Source organism: Dasypus novemcinctus, chromosome 18 (assembly GCF_030445035.2).
Source record: "Dasypus novemcinctus isolate mDasNov1 chromosome 18, mDasNov1.1.hap2, whole genome shotgun sequence".
NCBI lineage: Eukaryota > Metazoa > Chordata > Mammalia > Cingulata > Dasypodidae > Dasypus > Dasypus novemcinctus.
In genome coordinates, this window is record NC_080690.1 from 35880743 (window position 1) to 35900692 (window position 19950).

Sequence of the window (19950 nt, forward strand, 5' to 3'; positions counted from 1 at the left end):
GCATGATGACAATCAGCTAGAGCTGAATTTAAAACAGTAGGACTCTGAAATTCCCTACAATCTCCACTACTCCAACATGGTCTGCTTTACCCACTTACATGACCTGTCTGACCCCTGTAAGGCAGGTGAGTGTGAGACCCCTGAACTATACAAGTCTCTGATAGGTTAATGATAATGATCACTCTCAAGCTTCAGGAATGCTTCACTTCTACTTTTCTGCTTTCAAAAGAAGTCAGTCACTCCTTACTAAATTACTAATTTGTTTAATGTCCACTGGTGAATGAATCATTATTTAATTCTAGTGGGCTAATCTAATACTTTTTGTACCAGAAGTGAGGGTCAGGTGTTGGAATCTCATGAGAAGAATGTACTGAAAGTACAAGTAAGATCAACTAAATCTCTCCATTTGGGGAAGGAAAAAAAAAAATCAGTCATTTCTAAATCTCCATCCCAGCTGCAGAATCTTGCATGTTTGCTCAATTAGCTGATCTACTTTAGAAATTGCTTATTAAAAACCAAAGACAAAGTATATTATTTTTAAAATATTTGTCAATTTTTAAAAAATTTGGCAGGGCATTAAGTTACAAATAATAAAGCACAAACCTCAGGCTCTTGTTAATTTTCATAAGATAAGAAATGGGAATTCCTGGAGGAAGTTTTGTTCCAGAGCTCGGAGCCCTGTGAGTCCAATATGACTAGGAAGTTGGCCTGATGAGGCCAGTGCTGGAGAGTGTGACTGACAGTTGTAATTGATTGACACTGGTGGTGAGGCCAGGGCCATGAATTCATGGAGGCATGACTGTTTATCTCCTGACAACATCGACTTCGACACCACTGGGAAGGCAGGAGATGAACAATCATGGAAGCCTTTTAACAGGTCTGTTGACCAAAATAGAGTTATAAGAGTACTGGACAGAGAGAGAAAGAGGAGAAGGAGGAGGAAGAGGAAGAAGAAGGAAGATAGAAAGAATAATTCTGAGTGTATCATTCAGCACAGTCTATGGTGAGCTGCTGTAACAAATAACCCAGAATCTCAGTGGCTTAAAACAACAAAAGGTTTATTTCTCGCTCACGCTACATGTCCATCGAGGGTCAGCAGGGGTCTCTGCTCCACGTTGTCCTCAATCTGGGACCCAGGCTGACGGAGCCTCCACCACCTGGAGCATTATTATGGGAGGAAAAGAGAGAGAGTGGTGAATCATGCACTGGCTTTTAAAGTGTCCACCTGGAAGTGACACATGTCATTTCATTGGTGAAGAATGTCACTTGCCCACATTCTTAGTCACAAGATGTTCTGGATCCCTGGTACTTGTCATTCAATAAGGAAGGCTCAGCCACTGAGTGCACACTTTGGATAGATTGTCCAAGGCATGGGAATGTATAATACAGTGAACCCTGTGGTGGGAAATGGACTGTGGTTAATAGTACAAATATGAGAGTGTTCTACCGTGAACTATAAATGTACAATACTAATACATACTGTTAATAATAGGGGGTATATGGAAAATATATACCATAGTTAGTGGTAATAGTCTGAGGATGTTCTTTCACTATCTGTAACAAATATTCCACAACAATGTAAGGTGCTGGTGGAGAGATGATATCTGGAAATTCTGCACATTATGCATGACTGTTTTGTAAGCTCACAACTTCTCTAATGAAAATATATATGGATCCTCAGGTTAATCATAGAACTGACTGCTGGGGTGCCCAAAACAGATCCCGATAGAACTCTGGCTTGCACATCATTCCTTTCCCAACCTGTGTCCTTGGAATGTCTTGGGTGCTGTCACCTCCCTAACTCTGAAGCTAAATCTCTCTGTGCCCAGCACAACATTTGGTGAGAAAGTTACAAAGATAAATGTGCTTAAAGCACCGGATAAGCATATTGTAAAATCTGTGTGTAAGAATAAATGTCCCCAAATTGCAAAGTCAAACAATTTTTAAAACAAGAGCAAAGTAAGGACTGTCCTACCAGGTATTACTATACCCGATCATATGCTACAAGCCCCTAATAATACAAACAAAATGGCACTGGTCCCAGAAGAACAGACCCATGAGAGAGAGCTCAGAATCAGATCCATGTATTTATGGGAACATACAAGCCAAAATAACAGAAGCCAGTCTGGAGCACTCAGATGTGTGCATTTTGGAATTATCTTGTTTCTAGCCTTATACACACAGGCACTTGGCACCTGACCAACGAACAGACCTGGCTTTCTAGGCAAGTCTCGAATGAATGAGCTCCACCCTGACAATGGTATAAAGATATGGTCATCACCACTTCTCTGTTGCAGAATTGAGGTTGTGAGAGATTAAGCCACTTGTCCACAGTCACACAGCTGGCACATAGCAGAAGCGGGATTCAAACCCACAGACCCCAGAGCCTGTGCACTCTTCCACTTCTTGCTTAGCAGTAGTGCCACATGAAAAAGCAGCAGCATGGGCTGGAGCCATTGAGAATGGCCTCGAGGCTCCCTTGAGTGGACTCTCTAAAGGTCGGATAGATTTAGAGAAGTGACTGGGATGGCAGGTGTGGAGGTGAAGGAACCAGCCTGCCCAAAGGCTTGAAGAGTGACCAATCAGCCAGAACAACCACAGCACAAATACCTAGGAGTCGTCTTGGGAAAAGGGGTACATGGGAGAGTGGGGTCAGACTAACAGGGGACAGCTTCGAATGACACAGAGTGCAGTTGAGACTCATCTCTTCTAAGTGCAGCTTTGATTTTGCCACTCTCCTACTCTACCACCTTCAGTAGCTCCCCTGGCTGTCTCCTGATGAGTAAGGTAAGAATGTGCAGGATGGAAAGACAGGAGAGCCTGGAAAGGCTGCCTTAGTTTACCAGGGCAGCTGCAACGAAGTACCACAGGCCAGCCAGCTTAAACAACAGGAAGGTATTGTCTCACAATAAGTTCAGGAGGCTCAAAGCCCAAAAGCAAGCTGTGGGCAGGGCTGCGCCTCCTCCGAGGTCTGCAGGGCTCTGGTGGCGGCTCGCTGGCAGCCCACCATATAATTCAAATCTCCCTCCGTTGCATGACCATCTCGCCCTCTGTCACTCCCTTGGTCGTCTGTCATTCTGCCCAAATTTCCTCCTCTGATAAGGACACCAGCCAAACAGGGTTAGGGTTCACCCCGATTCAGTTTGGCTTCAACTTAATAATGTCTTCGAAGATCCTATTTTCAAAAAGTTTACATCCACAAGGCCAGAGGTTAGGCCGTAAACGTGTGGTTTTTGGAGGACACAGTCCAGGAGTGGGGAGACAAGGGCCTAGGGGGAGAGGAGGGAGGAGGAAGAGAGTGCACTTTGGGGTGGGGTTTGTGAGGTGCCCACCCCTGGCCTTCTCCAGTTCCTCTCACCTAGAGGAGGGCCACTACTTCCCCGCACAGTCCGACAACATTTCCAGCCTAGCAAATAGCAGCCACCTTATTCCACTCGCAGTGGACTTGAGCCATGAAAAGCCAGAAAGGCAGCTAATGCCTAAGGCAGCAAAGAACAGCCCAGCAACTCTCCCCCTCCTGACTCTGTCTAGGCATGGAAAATGAGAGCCAGAAGCCATAGGCTTGTATCTTACCACAACAGCTACTCGAGCAAGTTGACCTCTTGGTGCCTTAGTTTCTTCATCTGGGAAATGGGGATGATAATAATACCTACTCCAAAGGTTTGATAAGGCTCTGCTGAGGTCTTGTCTGTAAGGCCTCTAGCAAAGTGCCTGGCATATACGAATAGCTCGATAAAGTAGCTCTTCTTATGAATTATAAAATAAATGTTTAGGTAATATGTTAACCCTTGAACTATTGAACTAGGCCATATACAGCTTTTAGCAAAGGAACTGGTATTGGAATTCTCAGGCATCATTTATTTACCCCAGGGACGAAAACTTGGACCTTATGGCTGAGAAATGTCAGAAGATGAAACCAATTCAATTCAAAAAGTTATGAATTGCCCTTTCCTCCTGCTACAAAGATTGCTAATTATAGATAGAGAGATGGATGAACTGATAGTAAATCATGAAAACTAAACATATTTTCCCTGTTTGAAGTACTGATGCCCTGAAATAAAGAGAGAAAGGAAAGGAAGGAAAAACCTGTTCTTCCTCCACAAGCTCCTGCTTGTGTAAGAGAAGTCTATGGTGTCACCTCCAGAAGTTTTCATTATTCAGCAGTTGCTGGAATGAGTGATTGATGTAATTAAAGTTATTGGTAAAGAAAGAAAGACTCAGTTACCAAGGGACACATGAGTCAGCAGCAAGTTTAAGTAATGAAATTATGTTCCAAGGAGTGATTCTTAAAATAAGCATTTTTTCCCTTCTAACTCTAGACACCTTAAGCATGGTCAGCAAAAAAGATGGCAAGTAGTTAAGAACTGGGGAAAACGTACTGTATCAGTTTATACGTTCTCAGGTGAAGTCATTTTCAATAATATGAAACAATATTTGTTGAGCAATAACAGTAAGTACTCACATTTATTGGGAGCAAACCATGTGCTTTGCTCAGTTTTGCATGCGCTATCACATTTAATCCTCATCACAACCCTGAGCAGTAGATACTCTTACTATCCCCATTTTACAGCTGAGGACACTAAAGCTTAGAGAGGTTAGAGAACTCGTCCAGGGTCATCAATCTGGTGAACGGTATAGAAGGGAAAGGAACCTAGGCAGTCGACCATGTCAATCATCACCTGGCCTAGGGCCTCTCTACTTAGGCTCCTCGGATCCTTGGGTCTGGCTGGCTCCGATGTAATAGAGTGAGCAAGGATTAAAATCCACCTCTATGTGACCCCAGAGCTCTTGCAAAATTCATATTTTATGGGAAAAAACGTAAGCAAATACATTGGCTTAGAATCCTTCACGCAATTTCATTTCCATCAGTATCTACTGAATGCCCAGAGCATGCCGGGTCTTAGTGCTACAAGCTGATTGGGGCAGGGAGACCCTCAGGGGGCTCCATGACAGTCCACGTACCAGGTGATTGACAAAGGCTCAGGCTAGAGCAGGGGTAGGGGAGATGGGCTTGAACGAGACTCCCAGGAGGATCTGTGGGATTTGAGTGAATGTAAGTGAGGCATGGGAGAAAGAGAGGTGTTGGGATGTTTTTGAAATCCCTCCATTGGGTGACAGGGGGAAGGAAGGTAAGAAGAGAAGCTGATCTGGAATTGGGGTTGACTTCAGTTTGGAGCATGCTAAATCTGTGTTGTCTGTGATCTTTTGGGCTGGAGATGTACATTGCGTCATCAGATGTGTGGTTTAGAGTAGTGGTGAGAGCTGGGACTGGATGCCAGGCAAAGTATGACTGGGGCACCATCGAGGGGCCCAGCAGGTGTTCCAGGGAAGGTGGGGATGGGTCTACTTGATGAGAAAACTATGCTAGGATGAGAAAGGTCCCCACCCAGGGAGAAAAGAGAGGGGAAAGAATCAAGGGGCAGGGCACTGACTTTGAGCGACATTACAGCTGAGAATCCAATGGCACCCATTTGTTAGCACTGGAAGTTACTGCCATCCCAGTTGGCTTCAGGGAGGAGGGGGGTGGGATAGGAATTTCAGTTGTGAGCAGCTATAGTTAGGGCATGTGAGAGGCTGTTGAGACAGAAACTTCTCTAGGGGAGATGGCAGCCAAGGGCTCAAGCACTTGGGAGTGTTTCCCAAGAATCCTCCCTCCCCAAACATTGCTCAGAGCAAGAGGTTCCAGCTCCTTCTTCTTTCCCTGCAGAAGGAAATGAAAAGATCCAGAGTCCTTTCTGGTATCAAAGAGCATATTAAGTTGTTGATCTTGGCCTTTTATCTTCAAAGAGTGACCCCCAGTCAGGAAAAGGGGGCCCAGGCTCACCGAACCTGTGGAATGGGAAGATTGAAAGCTCAACAGGTTTGTAAGAAACCTCTCTTTTTGTGTCCTGCCTCCCCAGAAGCAGATCCTGAGATGATGATCTCAGTACAAAAGATTTACTAAGTAAGGGCTCCCAGAGGGAATAAGTGAAGGAGTGGGGGGAGCAGGGGAGGAGAGGGGAAGGAGCCCTCCCTGACTCTATCACCAGCAGTTGCATGACCTTGAGGGAGTTGCTTTACCTCTCAGGGCCTCCATTTCCATATCTGTAAAATGAACAGTTGCCATTTCCCAAAGTGTGACAAGCACACCTCTGGGCATACATGAGGTGATTTTTGGTGGGGGTGAGAAGACACTCCAGGGGCCCACCTGCCTTTGAGGGCATCCTGAAAACAGAAAGAGCAGGGCTGGGGGTGGCCCCTAGGAGCACCCAGAGACGCTGAGAGATGCCAATTGCCTCCAATGCCCAGGGGCCAAGACCTGGGTATAATTTATTTATTTTTAATGGTCTTCTAGTGATGGCAAGGGATACACATTTTCAGTCTCAGTAGGGGTATAAATATTCCTTGCAAATGAAGTAAATGGAAGGAATCCATTCTGTGGATAGTAGTTCCAATAGTCAGAGGATGGGACAAAGATCTGGAAAGCAGGATTCATAGGAGTGAGGTCTGAGGAGCACTGAGCAAAGAGCTAGTTCCTTCCAGCCTGGAGTTCCCAGGCGCCTTCTCAGGCACCCTCCTATGTGTTCTAGGACCTGTCAGACCTTTACCAGAAGGAAAGGGAAAATGAAAGAAAAAGAGGGGGCAAGGGGAGGGCAAGGGGTGGGAGGGGAGGAAGGGAAGAACCCAGAGAGTAAAAAAGAACTCCACCAATGAAAATAAACCAGACCAAGTTTCTGCCACACTTTTCTCCAAGTTGCCACTAATCTATCTTTTATGAGATCCAGGAAAATTGGTCCCCAATGCTCAATGAAAGTCTTTGCACATGTAAGTATTTTGAAGGGAAGCGGATCTGGCTCAATGGATAGAGCATCCGCCTACCACATGGGAGGCTGAGGGTTCAAACCCAGGGCCTCCTGACCCGAGCGGTGAGCTGGCCCATGCACAGTGCTGATGTGCACAAGGAGTGCCGCGCCACGCAAGGTTGCTCCTTGCATAGGAGAGCCCCCCACACAAGGAGTGTGTCCCGTAAGGAGAGCCGCCCCACACGAAAAAAGTGCAGCCTGCCCAGGAGTGACACCACACACATGGAGAGCTGACGCAGCAAGATGATGCAACAAAAAGACACAGATTCCTGGTGCCACTGACAAGAATACAAGCGGACATGAATACACAGCAAATGGACACAAAGAGCAGACAACAGGGGAGGGGAAAGGGAGAGAAATAAAAAATAAATAAATAAATAAATCTTTAAAAAGGGGGGGGGGCACCTAGTACCATAGATTTTGGATTTAGATATTGGATACAAATAGAGGGCAAACCAAACCAAACAAACAAACAAACAAATCCCTGTGGCTTAGATCTAAAAAAAGAAAAGTCTCCAAGATAACAATTCTGTAGTGAGTTTGATGTCAGACCATGTTAGCTGGGAAGGTGTCTGGGACACTCTGGAGCTGTGAGGGTGTTGGAAATCTAACAGATGTCTCACTCTGCTTGAAGGATGTGAGATGCTGTTCCTAAGGGCCTGTGTGTTCCCTTGGGAATGAAGCCACTGATAGTTTCACTCAAAAAATTTCCCAAACTGACGACCATCTATAACCACAAAAGAGTCAACGAAAGGACTGAGAAAACACAGGCAGGCTGAGACATCAAAAAAAGAAATTCAAAATAAATCCAGAAAGACATATGGTTTGAGCCCTTGTCCCTCACTCAAATCTTTGTTTGATCCAAGTGATCCTGTAAAATGACAGGCAAAGGAACATTAATTTCTGCTTGCAGTATTTGAGATAATTGTGGGCATGCAGTCAGTCACTGCCAGCAGGAGGAACGAGCAAATCTTTTCAGATAGCAATTATTTAGGAAAGAAAGCTCTCCCTGGAAGGGGAAACAGCCCAGCTCCTCCTTGTTGTTGAGTCTCTGGGAGAGATGGCACATTCCAAGCTTTTCCCTCATCTGTACTTCACACACGGAGTCCTGAGCAGGCAGCCATTCTCCAGGAGCGTTTGAGGAGGGCTGAATGTTTCCCAGCCCAACCTAAAAATATCTCCCTTGACAGCTTGTCACAGTGTCTGAGGTTCCACCATTATAAATTCATTCCTCTCTGTTAAGGCATTTTGTTTCCAGGAGTTCTCTGTTAAAATACAGATATCCCCGAGAACCTAGTTTGGCTGAGGGGAGGGGGGGAGAGCACAGCCCTAGGACCTGGGTTTGTGACTCAGTTCTGCTTATAAACTCAGCTGTGGACTCCTGGGCAAGCCAGGTTCACTCCCTGAACCTCAGTTTCTCCACTGCTTAAAACAAACAAACAAACAAACACAAAACAGAAATAAAAGTGACCGGAGAAAGATCTCTAAGATCTACAGTTTCGGGAGGGAGAGTCTGTCCACCTTAGAGTATTCCCTGGCTACGGGCACCAGCCCTGCCTGGCCTGTGTGCATTTTGCCAGTGGATGGCCAACATTTCCACTAGAGCAGGGCCTCTGGGCCACAAAGCTTGGGGGTCAAGTCAAAGGGTATCTTACTTCCCCCAACACCCACAAAAGACAAAACAAAATGAACTCTGCTCCTCCCTGAATGTTTGTTGTCTCAGCAAATGACACCTTCTTTCACCTGGGCACTCAGGTCAAATTCTTGGAGGTATTGAGAACCCCCTCCTTCTCTTGCTCCCCAAATCCAATCCATCAGCAGGGCCAAGTTGACTCTACCCAAACCTGACCACTTCTCCCTGCCCCTCTGGCTACCACCTTGTTCTAAAGCACTACTGCCTCCCCTGGATTCTGCACCAGCCTCCTAACTCTTCCCTGCTGCCATGCCTGCTCTCCCACAGTTACACTCCTCACCAGTGCGGGATGCCTTTAAAGCATAGATTAAATGCTATGGTTCTGCTCAAAACCCTCCCACACCTCCTCTCCTCTTCTCCACCAACCCTCCCCCCCCCCATATCAACCTAAAACCCAAAGTCTCACCAGGTCCTACAAGGTGCCATGTAGCCTGGCCCTGGCTTGGCCCTGGCCTCATTCTTTCCCTCTCTCCCCACAAAGGCCTCCTTTCTCAAACCTGCCCCCATATCAGAGTCTGTGCCTCTGCTAGTCCTTCTGTCTGGAATGCTCTTCCCCAAAATATCTGCCTGGCCTATTCCCTAACTTCTTTCAGATCTCTCCTCAAATGCCTCCACCTCAAGGAGGCCTTCCTGGATTGCCCTCACTAAGAGGGCATACTCCCTTTCATTTTCTCATTAACACTCAACGGCTGTATATATCATGATAAGGCATGTGTTTCTTCTGTCTTCCCCTCTAAAACGTAAGCTTCCTGAGGGCAGGGACATAGTCTTGCTCCTTGCTGCAGCAGCAGTACCTGGAATGGTGCATCTGGCATAGTACACTCAATTAGTATGTGTTGGAGGAAGGGAAGGGAAGGATTTAAGTGGCACCCCGTTAACATAGAGACCAGCTGAAGCATTCTACTGGAGAGGTCAATTCCAAGGTCTTTCCTGCCTTTTGTTTCAGCAGAGCAGGATGCTGTGGGGCAGCAAACATGGAGCAGTTTGTTGGGAGATGAGGGAGGAGCCCGGTGAGTGCATGCAAAGTCTGCAGAGAAGGCGAGGCGCCCAGGAAAAGAATCCACGCTGAGTTTGTAAGTTAATGGGCTGCAGGTTCTTGAGTGAGAGCAGGGGAAGTAGCTCTCTGTGGACAGATTCCAAAAGACAGGAGCCAGAAAACAAAGGGCGGTTGTGAGTGGAGGAGCTCTGAACCGTCCTACCGGCTCACCTGGTAATCAATTCTGCTCACAAAGACTAGCCATGGCTCAGTTCCAGTCAGCTCCCTAAAGCTCGGCTCTAACAGGTCATTCTCCCACCTAACTGCCTTCCGAGGGTCTCCACTGTCCAGCCACATCCCTTCTCTCTCCCCTTCCTATTAAGTCCGAAAGAATGATGCATAGGCAGAGAGAGTGTGTGGGAGGGGTGTGCCACGGGAACATTAACCATTCTGGGAAGATCCTCCCCCTTAAGCCAAAACTCAAAGCCGCAGCCTTCCATCCGTCCCCCCACCCCTAGCCTTGGTTCGTGTCTCCAATGAAATGAAGTCCTAGGAGAGCATGACCCTAATAACTATACTGAAGTGTAACTATGCACCATACACTCTAATTCTTAAAAAGTCTGGGGCCGTGTGGCCCCCATTTTACAGATGAGGACACTGAGGTTCAGAGAGGTCATAAGACCTGTCCTAGTTCACAGAGGCAGGACTGAGTCCCCAAGACCCAAGCACCCAAGCAGTAAGCTATATCGTTTCTAGAGCACAGCCCAGCCAGCTCCACGTTGCCGCCGGCGCCCTGGCCGCACGCGAGCCCGGCATCCACTGAGGCCCGAGAGGCTGCCGCCGCACTCCTGGCTTGCAGCGGCCAGAGCCCCGGCTTCCCGCAGGCCAGAGCAGCCTGCCCGCAGGGGGCGATGGCGTCGCAGCTGGAGCCTGCCCCCCGAACCTGGTAACAGCCAGCAAGAAGCAGCCGAGGTCCGAACCAAGACCAGCTCCCGGGACTGGGGGCTTCGGGGAAAACCAGCAGGCTCTGAGTCCCCATCCCCCGAGGCTGAACCCCAGCTGTGTTGAGCGCCGCCGCCAGGCCTCCGGTGCAGACCGGAGCTCTCCAGCCCTTGTTTGATGAGCAGCGGCCAATAAATTCATTAATCATCATTTTATGCCTCATCAAACCCCCTCCAAGCCCCTCCATGGGAGTTACACAAATTAGCCCCTGAAAAGACAGTAATTTCAGTTTAGCGAGGTAAGTGCTTTCTGATGGGCTTCGCGCACTGGGCGCTCCTGACAAGCCAATCCATCAGCGCGTTGGGGATGGGACGCGGCCGGGGCGCCCTGCCCAGCCCGGCTTCGCCCCGCTCAGCCCTGCCCAGCCTCGCCAGTCCAGCCCTCGCAGCTCTAGGCTACTCGACGGGGGTCTCCGCCTAGGGCGCACCCCCTCCCCCGGCTCCTTTTCACCCCTTTTCTGCAAGCTGTCTCCTCCAGTCTCTCATCCTCACCACCCCGATCTCCAACCTGGTCCTGCACGGAAGAGAAACTTTGCGGGGAAAACCGAGATTTAAACTTGAGGAACTAACTTGCTCGAGGATGGGGGACACGGGTCCGGGTGCTGAACTCGCGTCGGGAGGGAAGAGCGAGCAGCCCTTTCTCCTCGTGCCTGGATGTCGCCGACCCCGGACCCTTTGAAATTATCGAAGGGCTGTGTATGCGTGGCTTCCTTATTGGGAGCGGGCAGTTATCTATGGCTCTAAAAGGAATCCCAGGTCCCCAAGGAGATCCACCTCGGAACAGAGAGGGGGTTCCTTCCGTCAAGAGGGTGATGCCAGGGGACCCGAGTGGCCGAAGCGTTGTGCCTGGTCTTTTTCGTCACCCTGGTATCTTTCCGAAACTATAACCTGGGTGGCAGATGGCACCTCGGAAGGAAGAGGGCGGAGGAGAAAGGGTTTTCTACCGAATGGCCCAAGCTGGGGAGTTGGACAAAATGGGACAAGCCAGAGTGGAGAAAACAGAGGCGAGGGGGTGGGATATTTGCCAGCGCGAAGCTGACGCCTTCCCCTCTCACTATCCCAGCCTGGCGCCCAGGAGGTCCCACGGGAACACGACTAGTCGGGCAGGGCCGGTGCAAAAGTGGTCGACTAAGAGCCGCAGCCCACGCGGAGCCCGCCGGCCCGCTCGTTACAGCCTCACAGAGCTCGAGCGCCGAGCGACACTCAGCTCCTTCATTAGCTTCCCCTCCACGCGGCACTGCATGCCTCGGAAAATAAGTTAGCAAACGGGGAGCCGTTTATCTCTTTTATCTTGGGGACTGATCCAATTAAATAAGTGCACATTTACATTTGCATCCATCAGGCGGGAGTGTTGAAAGCCCCGGGTTTGCTCCGAGCAAATAAAAGCAGATTTCACTGGGAAAGTGGCGTCTGGGCGCTCCCGGTTCGCCCGGGCGCGGGAAACGAGCGCGGCAGGCCGGCAGGCCTTGGGGATCTAGGGCTGGGGCCTGCGGCTGACACGAGCCCAGAGACCTCCAGCGGGCCCCCGGGGGGAAGGTGGTTGCTGCCAGAGCTGCAGTCAGGCCCCTGAGACGTTCCCGTTAGGCCACAAGCTGGGCCCACCTTGAGCCAGGGACCTAAGTCGCATTTAGTGCGAAAACGAAAAGGAGACCGGTTCTGACCCGGCCGCGAAGGGAGACCTGCCGGGTGGATCCCGGGACGGTCCCACAGCTCTGGCTAGTTTGGGTGCGGGCAGGCGGCAAGGTCCCAGGGGGTCCGATTTCCCTCCCGTTCAAGGGCCGAGCCCGGGCGACGAGGAGAGCCAAGTCTAGGCGCGCCCAGCTTTCCTGCAATATCCCAGGTTACCAGGCCTTTGGGCACGTGGGAGAGACACGTTGGCACGTCGCGTTAGCGCGTCTGGCGAGAGCGAGAGACTGGGGACTCGGGACTGGGGACGACCCGGTGAGCACCTTCTGTTTGCAACGCCGGCCTCGTTAACGATGCTTTCGAAAGAACAGGGTTTGGGGCAACGGGAGGGTAGTTTTAGTTTTTCTTTTCCCTTTCCCCCCCTTTTCCTATAGGTGCCCACCCCACAGGCCAAAAGCTCCACAGGCCGAAACGGTCTTTGGGGGCGCGGTTGTGCTGTTGCCTTCGATATGCCAAACCGCAAATTAAACAAAAGCAGCGCGGGGTCCAGAGCCCGGGTGTGGTAACTCCAGCCGAAGGGGAAGTACAAGCACCTGAAGCCGAGCGGAAGCAGGGGTTACTGCCGGAGCCGCCCGCAGCTGAGACTCCCACCCGCAGGCCTTTTCTGCCGCCGGCGTGTTTCTCAAAGGCCTGCTGCCTGGTTTTAGAAATCGTGCGGAAGCCTTCCTGGGAATCCGTAGGTTTAAAACTACGCAGATGGAGGGCTCTGCTTCCCAAATCCCCAGCGCTAACTGGGTCTGGGGCCGCGGGCACGGGGTTCAGATCCTCCGGCTGCGCGGACCGGGCTGGCCTCTGGCCTTCAGCTCGCGTGGCCTCTTTGGATAGGGCCGCGACCATTTGCGGGTGGCGGAGCAGTTTAAACCCGACCGGCTTCGTGTTCAGACCTAAAGCACCGCTGTAGGTTTGGGGCATAATCCGGCCTCATCTGACTCCCCCTCCCTGCGAACCGCGTGGAGTCTGGGGACCAGTAGGCGGCGCCCTTCCCAAACTGCGTCCGCGCCCTCTCCCTCCCGAGAGCGCAATCGCGGGCTTTCCCTTCGGACACCGCGAAGCGCGGTTCCGTGTCCCTCCTGGAGCTGGCAGCTACTTGTGGAGGACAGGAGGGTTGTGGCAAAAGCACACGTACGACCCTCCTTACCCCTGTCCTTCCTGGTCCCCAAAGTTGCGTACGTCACAAGGTGTAAGCACCCCCGAAGTATTTGTAAACCAGGAGCCCTCGTTGCGGTCCCCGCCCCCGGACCTGGGGAATAAGACTTTGGGGTCTCGCACTAGGGGAAAAGGGAAGCGGGAAGGCCATCTTCCACAGCCCCTCTTCAACGTGCGTGTGTGCGCACTCGGGGATTGACTGAGCTGTTCCCTCCTCAACCTCGCAGCCCACAGGGCGGATTCGGTCCCGCGCAGAGGGGTAAGGAACGAGGTTCGGCCGGGCCCAGTTTGGCGCTGCCTCGAAAGACTATCTGCATAGGCCCCACCCAGTGATCCCGCGACCCCTGTGCCAGAAATTCAGCGTCTCCGTCTAAGTGCCAGGCTAGGCGCCCCTTGTGGTCCTGAGCCTGCCCTGCCCAGCACAGGTGGCAAACGCCAACGCAGTCCCAGCGCCGAGGTGCCTCGGGCTCTGCCTCGCGCAATTTACGCGCCACCTTCCAAACCTGCGAGCAAAGCCCGACCCCGGAGCTCGCGGTGAGTTTTCCGTCGGCGCCTCTCAGACGCACGGCCTCCGAGAAGGCCCGCTACGCGGCAAAGCGGAGGCGCTCCGAGGGACCTGGGACCGTACAGGCTCACGCACCTACTTCTGGGATTAAATGCGGGAGGCATTGCCTGAATGCCCAGAACCCCAGTCTCCCCGGCAGGCCACCTCCCAAAGCTGGGAAGTCTCTAAACACGAAAAAAAAAAGGCTGGCGACGGAAACCCCTCTCGGCAAGCGAGAAAAACCCCTGACTTAATTGGGGGGCTTGCACTCCAGAGGAAGGACGCAAAGAAGATCGTAGACCCGGCAAAGGCCTTGGGCGGGAGGGAAGAGGACGAGGACGGGGATGGGGGGGGGAGGGACAGGGGCTCGGGCACCAGCCACTGAGTCCCCGGCGGTTTCGGTCCCCAGCCAGGAGGCTCCTTGCGCCGCGCCCCTCCTGAGAAGAAACGCGGCGCACTCCCCGGCGCGCGGTTCGCGTTCCCAGGCAGCCCCGCGGGCATTCGGCCCCCAGCCGCGTCCCTCCGCAGTCAGACTTGGGAGGCCCGAGTCGCGCCATTTGCATATTCCCGGGAACACAAGGAGGCCTGTAATTTTCTTTTTAAATCGTTGGGCAGGGTTTAGGGCCAATGCTTCCAAAACCCCGCGGAGATGATGTCGTCCTTAAAGTCTCTTTTAAGAGAAGAGGACTGGCCTATTCTTCTGACTTTTTTAGAAGAGAAGGTGACTCCTGGGGCTGCATATTCAACAGGAGGGAAAAAGCTGATTGTGAACCAGGCTGTGGGGAGGGGGTGGGGGTGGATGGAGGGGGCTGGGGCGCGGGGGGTAGGGCAAGTCATCTCTGGAATTCAATTGTTTAAAAAAATCATTTATAATTAAAGGGACAAAATAAAATACGATCGTCTCATGCATATTTAATCATTCACACGTCGAGCTTTGAAACCATTTTCCCTGCGTGAATTTTTTCACTAATAGAAACTCTGAAGTCGACTGCTGTTCGGTAAAACATCTGGACAATGCAGCTTTCAAACTTGTTTAAATTAGAATAAGCTAAAGGAGCTTCTTTGCAGGTTAAAATAAAATAATAAAAGTAAAAACTCCGCTAAAAGTTTAGAGTGCGTTTTGAAAATCGAGTAAGGTTAAAGTCGTCTTGCGTAGAAATGCAAATTATGTGCCATTTTTAACCTAATTAAACCTGTGTTATGTGCAAACACATTTGAGACTCAGGCTTGGCTTTAATAGAGCAAATTAATTCCCCCTCGCTGGTTATGTTTTTGCAGTAAAACCCTCTCTCCCTCCCCCTCCCACCGAAATTTCCCACGAAGTTCAACTCCTCGGCGGCGCCACTTCTCCGGAGCAAAATGGAGACGCAAGCACCGCGCGGCCAAGCCCGGACAGAGTGTTGGCCGGCCTCGGGCGCTGTGCGGTGTCTCTTCCCCACTGGGAACTGAGACGCATCCTGACTTTTCATTTTGAGATGAAATATGGGAGACTAAAACGAGAAAACAAGACCTGAAAAATACTTCTGAAGCTACTCGAACTCTCGAATGTGGGCCGGGAAAAGTGCTAAGGCGACAAGCCTGATGGAGTCCACAGACTTAGTTAGGCAAAAGGTCTCATACTGTTGAGGGTCACTTGTCCAAAAAGAGGCCCGCAGAAGGGGAGGGTGTCCTCCGGGTCCTTTCGGGGTTGCCTTTGCTTCCCCAAGCCGCGGTGCCAAGCTTCTCCCCCTCCTCCACCCCGCCCCTGGTCCTCTCTCTGCGAAGTGCAGCCTTGAAATTCAGGACAAGTGTGACACCTACCTGTGAAAGCGGGGAACCGTCTCCTCGCCGGTCCCGCGGTCCCGGCCCCGCAGCTGCGAGGGACTCTACAGGGCCGCCCTCCACCCGCACGGTCCGGGACCGCACAGTCGCTAATTTAATCAAATTGAATGAAGAGATCAATGCTCAATTTTTTTAGGGGTAGAGAAGACAGTGACTTGGGGAAGCCTTCCCCTCCACATCCACCCACCAGCATTAGCCCAGAACACCTTTGAAATAGTAATAAGGACTAAATCCGGCATAAAATCGAACTCATTAGCAAAGTTCACCAGCTGATTGCTTTGCATAAAACACGACACTGATTGGAAGTAATTAGGTTAAGAGCCGGCGCTGGAGTGGTGCGTGTCTCTAGCTGGCGTAGCCACCTTTTCTCCTTCTGGGAGCACACTTGGGTCTCTCTCCTTTCTCGAGGGTCCAATCTCCCCCAAGCAGCCCACATTCGTGATCCAAATCTGCATTCCGGGCAGGGCCAGGTTCCCGCGGGCTTGCAGCCTAATTAAGGTTTCCCTCTGGCTGCCAGGGTCTGTGGAACCTTTCATTCCCCACTTGGAAAAAAGTTGCAGTTTGCACCTTCTGTCCAAGAGGATGGACAGCTTATTGAGGCGTCTAAAAAAGTAATGAGTGGCTTTGATTATGTTAAAATCTCTTTTAATTAAATATTTAGCATTTTACAAAGGTGGCTGCAGTTTCCTTTACTTTTTAAATCTAAGAGTATAACCTGTTTCCTTTCTTTAATAATACTTTAGCTCATACCCAGAAAGATCAATAGGTGTAAAAAATTAAATTAAACTTGTATTTTTAAACTATGAAACAGTTCGGGGGGGAAACACAAATGTATATATTTATATTACAAAAAGCCATTAAATGCCTGTACAGGTATTGTGATTTCATAATTTACTTCAAAGATATTGAATTATCAATTTAAATACAAAAATGCTACATTAAATATACAGAATAAGATTTAATACAAATCCTTTTTTAAGTTTTTCTTTTCAGTTGGTTAAGACAATTTTTTGTGTGTGGAGATGTTTACATTTTTATGTCATCCATCTCCATAAACTATAAACTTTTGAATAGGAGGGACAGTTTGTTTTTTTCTCTCTTGGTGATGGAAAAATAACTCCCAAGGCCATGTTTTTAATAAATTAGAAAAGTCCGGACCGACGCAGCCCGCGTTAAATGTCGGACATACCTTTCTTCAATTCATAGGGAGAGTCTTTGCACAGGTCTAGCTGGGACTGGCTCCGCAACATTTTCGGGTCTTTAGCCAAAGCGTCCGCTCGGTTCAACACCGTCTGGTTTAATCCATTGAAATGCGAGCCCGGACCGGTAGTGGGGCCTGGCCCGGGCCCCGGGTGGCCGTGAAGGTGTCCGAAGGAGCCATAGTTCGTGTAGCCGGGATAGAAGGGGGCCGTGTAATAGAGAGGCCGGGACAGCACTGTCCCGCCCGGAAAGGGGCACTGCGCTGAGGGCGAGCGCGACGGAGCCGGGGTCGGCGAGGCGCGGCTGCCTCCCAGGGCTTGCCCGGTTACCGGCCCAGGGCACGGAGGGCATGGGGAGCCCTCACTCCCGCTGCCCCCGTCCTTGACCTTGTCCGAGGATGTAGCGATCTCTGCCAGAGACCACAGTTTGGGCTTGGCGAGCACGGCCTGCGGCGGCGGCGGCGGTGGCGAGTGGATGACCGAGGGCCCGCCAGGGCCGGGGGGCATCTCTCCCGCGGCTGGGTGCGGGCCTGGAGCCGCGGCGCCGGAGGGGTAGTGAGGGGCAGGCTCCTCGGCCAGCCGCGCCGGTGGTCCAGCCGGGGAGGGCCCGCCGGTACGGGGCGGCCCGGGCAGCGCGTCGAGGCGGCCTTCCGAGGGCGGCTCCTTAAAATCCGAGTCGCTGAGGCTGCCCTCGGTCTCCTTGCCGGCGGGGGTGGGCGGCTCCTGCAGACGTTCGCAGCCTGAAGCCGCCTTCTGCTCTGCTCCCCCTGAGGGTGAAACCCAGGCGGTCAGAGGCGCCGAGGCCACAGAGTGGGGCCCAAGTCCTCGCCCGCTAAGGCAGAGACCCCTACCCCAACCCCCGGCACTCTCCAGCTTCCCACTTCCCTTCATACTCCCGCGGAGCACACCCTTTCTCGGGTCCACCAACCTGCTTCGGGGCCCTCAGGGTCTCCCTTGTCCTCAGGCTTCTGGGGCTCATCCTCGTCGTTCTTCTCCAGGTCAATGTTCTCCTCCTCCTCCTCGTCTTCGCTGCGGTTCCGGGGCGTCCACGTCATCTTGTTCTCCTTCTTGAGGCGCCGGCGCGCGTTGGCGAACCAGGTGGACACCTGGGTGAGGGTCATCTTGGTGATGATGGCCAGCATGATCTTCTCGCCTTTGGTGGGGTAGGGGTTCTTGCGGTGCTCGTTGAGCCAGGCCTTCAGCGTAGCTGTGGCATCCCGCGTGGCGTTCTTTCGGTACGCGGGGTCCCCATACGGGTATGAGCCCAGGGGCGCCGCGTACGGGTGGTACCCCAAGGAACCCGCCATGCCTGGTGTGTGGTCGTAGGGAGAGCCCTGCAGAGGACAGGCAGAGAGAAGGTGAATGTGGGCTGTGGACCCCATTGCCACCTGAGTGAACAACTCCCCTCCCCCCCCCACATACACAAAACAACAAAAACACATATTCTCTGCGTCTCCGGGTCTGCCGGCGGCGAAGTCCTCACTCTGGCTTTCCCTGGGGCAGGACTGGCGGGCTCAGACGCAAGGGCAATCCCTCCCTCCCCAGAAGGTAGCGGGGCTGCCAACTCCTGAGTCCCGTCTTCGGGGGTCTCCGAAGCCGTCCGGGCCTGCAGGCTTTCGTCTCCGCGGGTACGTCCGTCCCCAGCGCGCAGAGCCGACCACCGCGCCTGGGCGCTCCACGGGAGACAGGCCTGGGCAGCCGCAGTGACTCCAAACCCCAGGTCCCGGAGGCTGCACGTTAGCAAACGCTTGGGGGGAGGGGAATAGGGGGAACCAGGGCATTTTTTCCCCCGGAGAAACGCACACATAAAGCTGAGCCTTGCCCCTGCAATCTCACCCTTCAAAAATGCTACCCCAAACCCAAGATACTGCGCGTTTCCAGAAAGTGCACCCGGCCGAAAAATCCCGGATGCACCGCAGTTCGGCCGACTTTTCAGAAATTTAATACCTCCAAATCGGATTGTGAAGATAGGATTACGGATTTGCAACATTTTGGAGGACTAATTAAAGGCGAGGCCGAGCACATTTACATAGATTTAGCACGCTTCTGCTCTGATTTCAAGTCTATTTCTTTTGATCTACTCTCGCAAAATAGCAAACCCAAAAAATAAAACTCGTGGGGCGATCTGAAGCTCACGTTTAAACCAAGTGCTGCTCTTTAAATGCTGCCACCTCTCCCCGAACAAATCTTCCCGCCTTCTCCGCGATCTCAGCAAGACACGGCTCTCCTTAGAGCAACTCCTGAGCCCGAGGCCCGGGCGAAGCCGAGCGAGACAATTGCCCAAGTTTCCTGTACCCGCGAAGCCTGGCCGGGGCAGTTCGTGGTGCCGCTGAAACCAGTGTCCCCCAAAGCCCTCGCCCGCCCCGCGCGGCCCCGTTTGCCCCCGCCGCCGCAGAACCCGCTCACTCACCACGTACGAGGAAAAGGCGGCGGCCGCCGCGGCCGCGGGATCGGCCCCGTATTGGAGGTGCGAGTTGTAGCCCGGCGAGGGTGCGGTGAAGGCGGTGGAGCCGGCGTAGGGCGAGAATGCGGAGCCCGACGACGAGCGGCCGAGCTCATCCGTGCGGGGCCCCGAAATGACGCTGGTGCTGTACGCCGGGCACGAGTAGAGCGCCAGCGAGGCGGACGGCTGGTACAAGTAGCCCTGCGGGTAGGACATGGCCACACACGGGCATGGGGCGCGCCGCGCCGCAGCCGCCAACGAGCCGGGCGGCGCCCTGCGAGGGCGGCGGGAGGGCACCTGGCCTCCGGCTGCCCTGGGCCGCCGCTCCTCGGGCCCCGGCTCCCGGGCTCCGACCCGCGGCGCCTCCTCGCTTCCCGCGCGCCTGCCGCTACCGCCGCGCCGGCTTCTCCGCGCGCCTCGCTCGCCCGGGCTGGTTTTTTCCTCCCTTCCCTTCCCTTGCTGCTTTCTCTTTTCCCCCTCGCTCTTTGCACCGGGGGGCTCTGCTTTTGGCTTCGCAAAGGTCCTGCCAAGATGCTAAGTTGGAAATTGAGGATTCTGACGCCTTGTGCGCGCCCGAAGCTCCTCCTTCCCGGGGTGTA

The 19950-nt window shown here is 52.4% G+C and overlaps 1 protein-coding gene and 1 long non-coding RNA gene across 2 annotated transcripts in view; one reads left to right on the forward strand and one right to left on the reverse strand.

The window, feature by feature from the left end:
• Positions 1-1041: 1041 nt before the first annotated feature.
• IRX5 (iroquois homeobox 5) lies at positions 1042-19878 on the reverse strand. Its single transcript, XM_058280001.2, has 4 exons — positions 19319-19878; positions 17837-18242; positions 16899-17675; positions 1042-1157 (listed from the first exon to the last, which is right to left on the reverse strand). Exons 1-4 carry the CDS (start codon positions 19565-19567, stop codon positions 1093-1095), a joined length of 1497 nt encoding a protein of 498 aa, XP_058135984.1. The 5' UTR covers positions 19568-19878; the 3' UTR covers positions 1042-1092.
• Positions 12431-19950, forward strand: part of LOC101440690 (uncharacterized) — a 63205-nt gene continuing 55685 nt past the window's right edge. Inside the window, exon 1 of the long non-coding RNA XR_011646298.1 lies at positions 12431-12453. This is a non-coding gene — a long non-coding RNA (uncharacterized lncRNA). The remainder of the gene's footprint in view (positions 12454-19950) is intronic.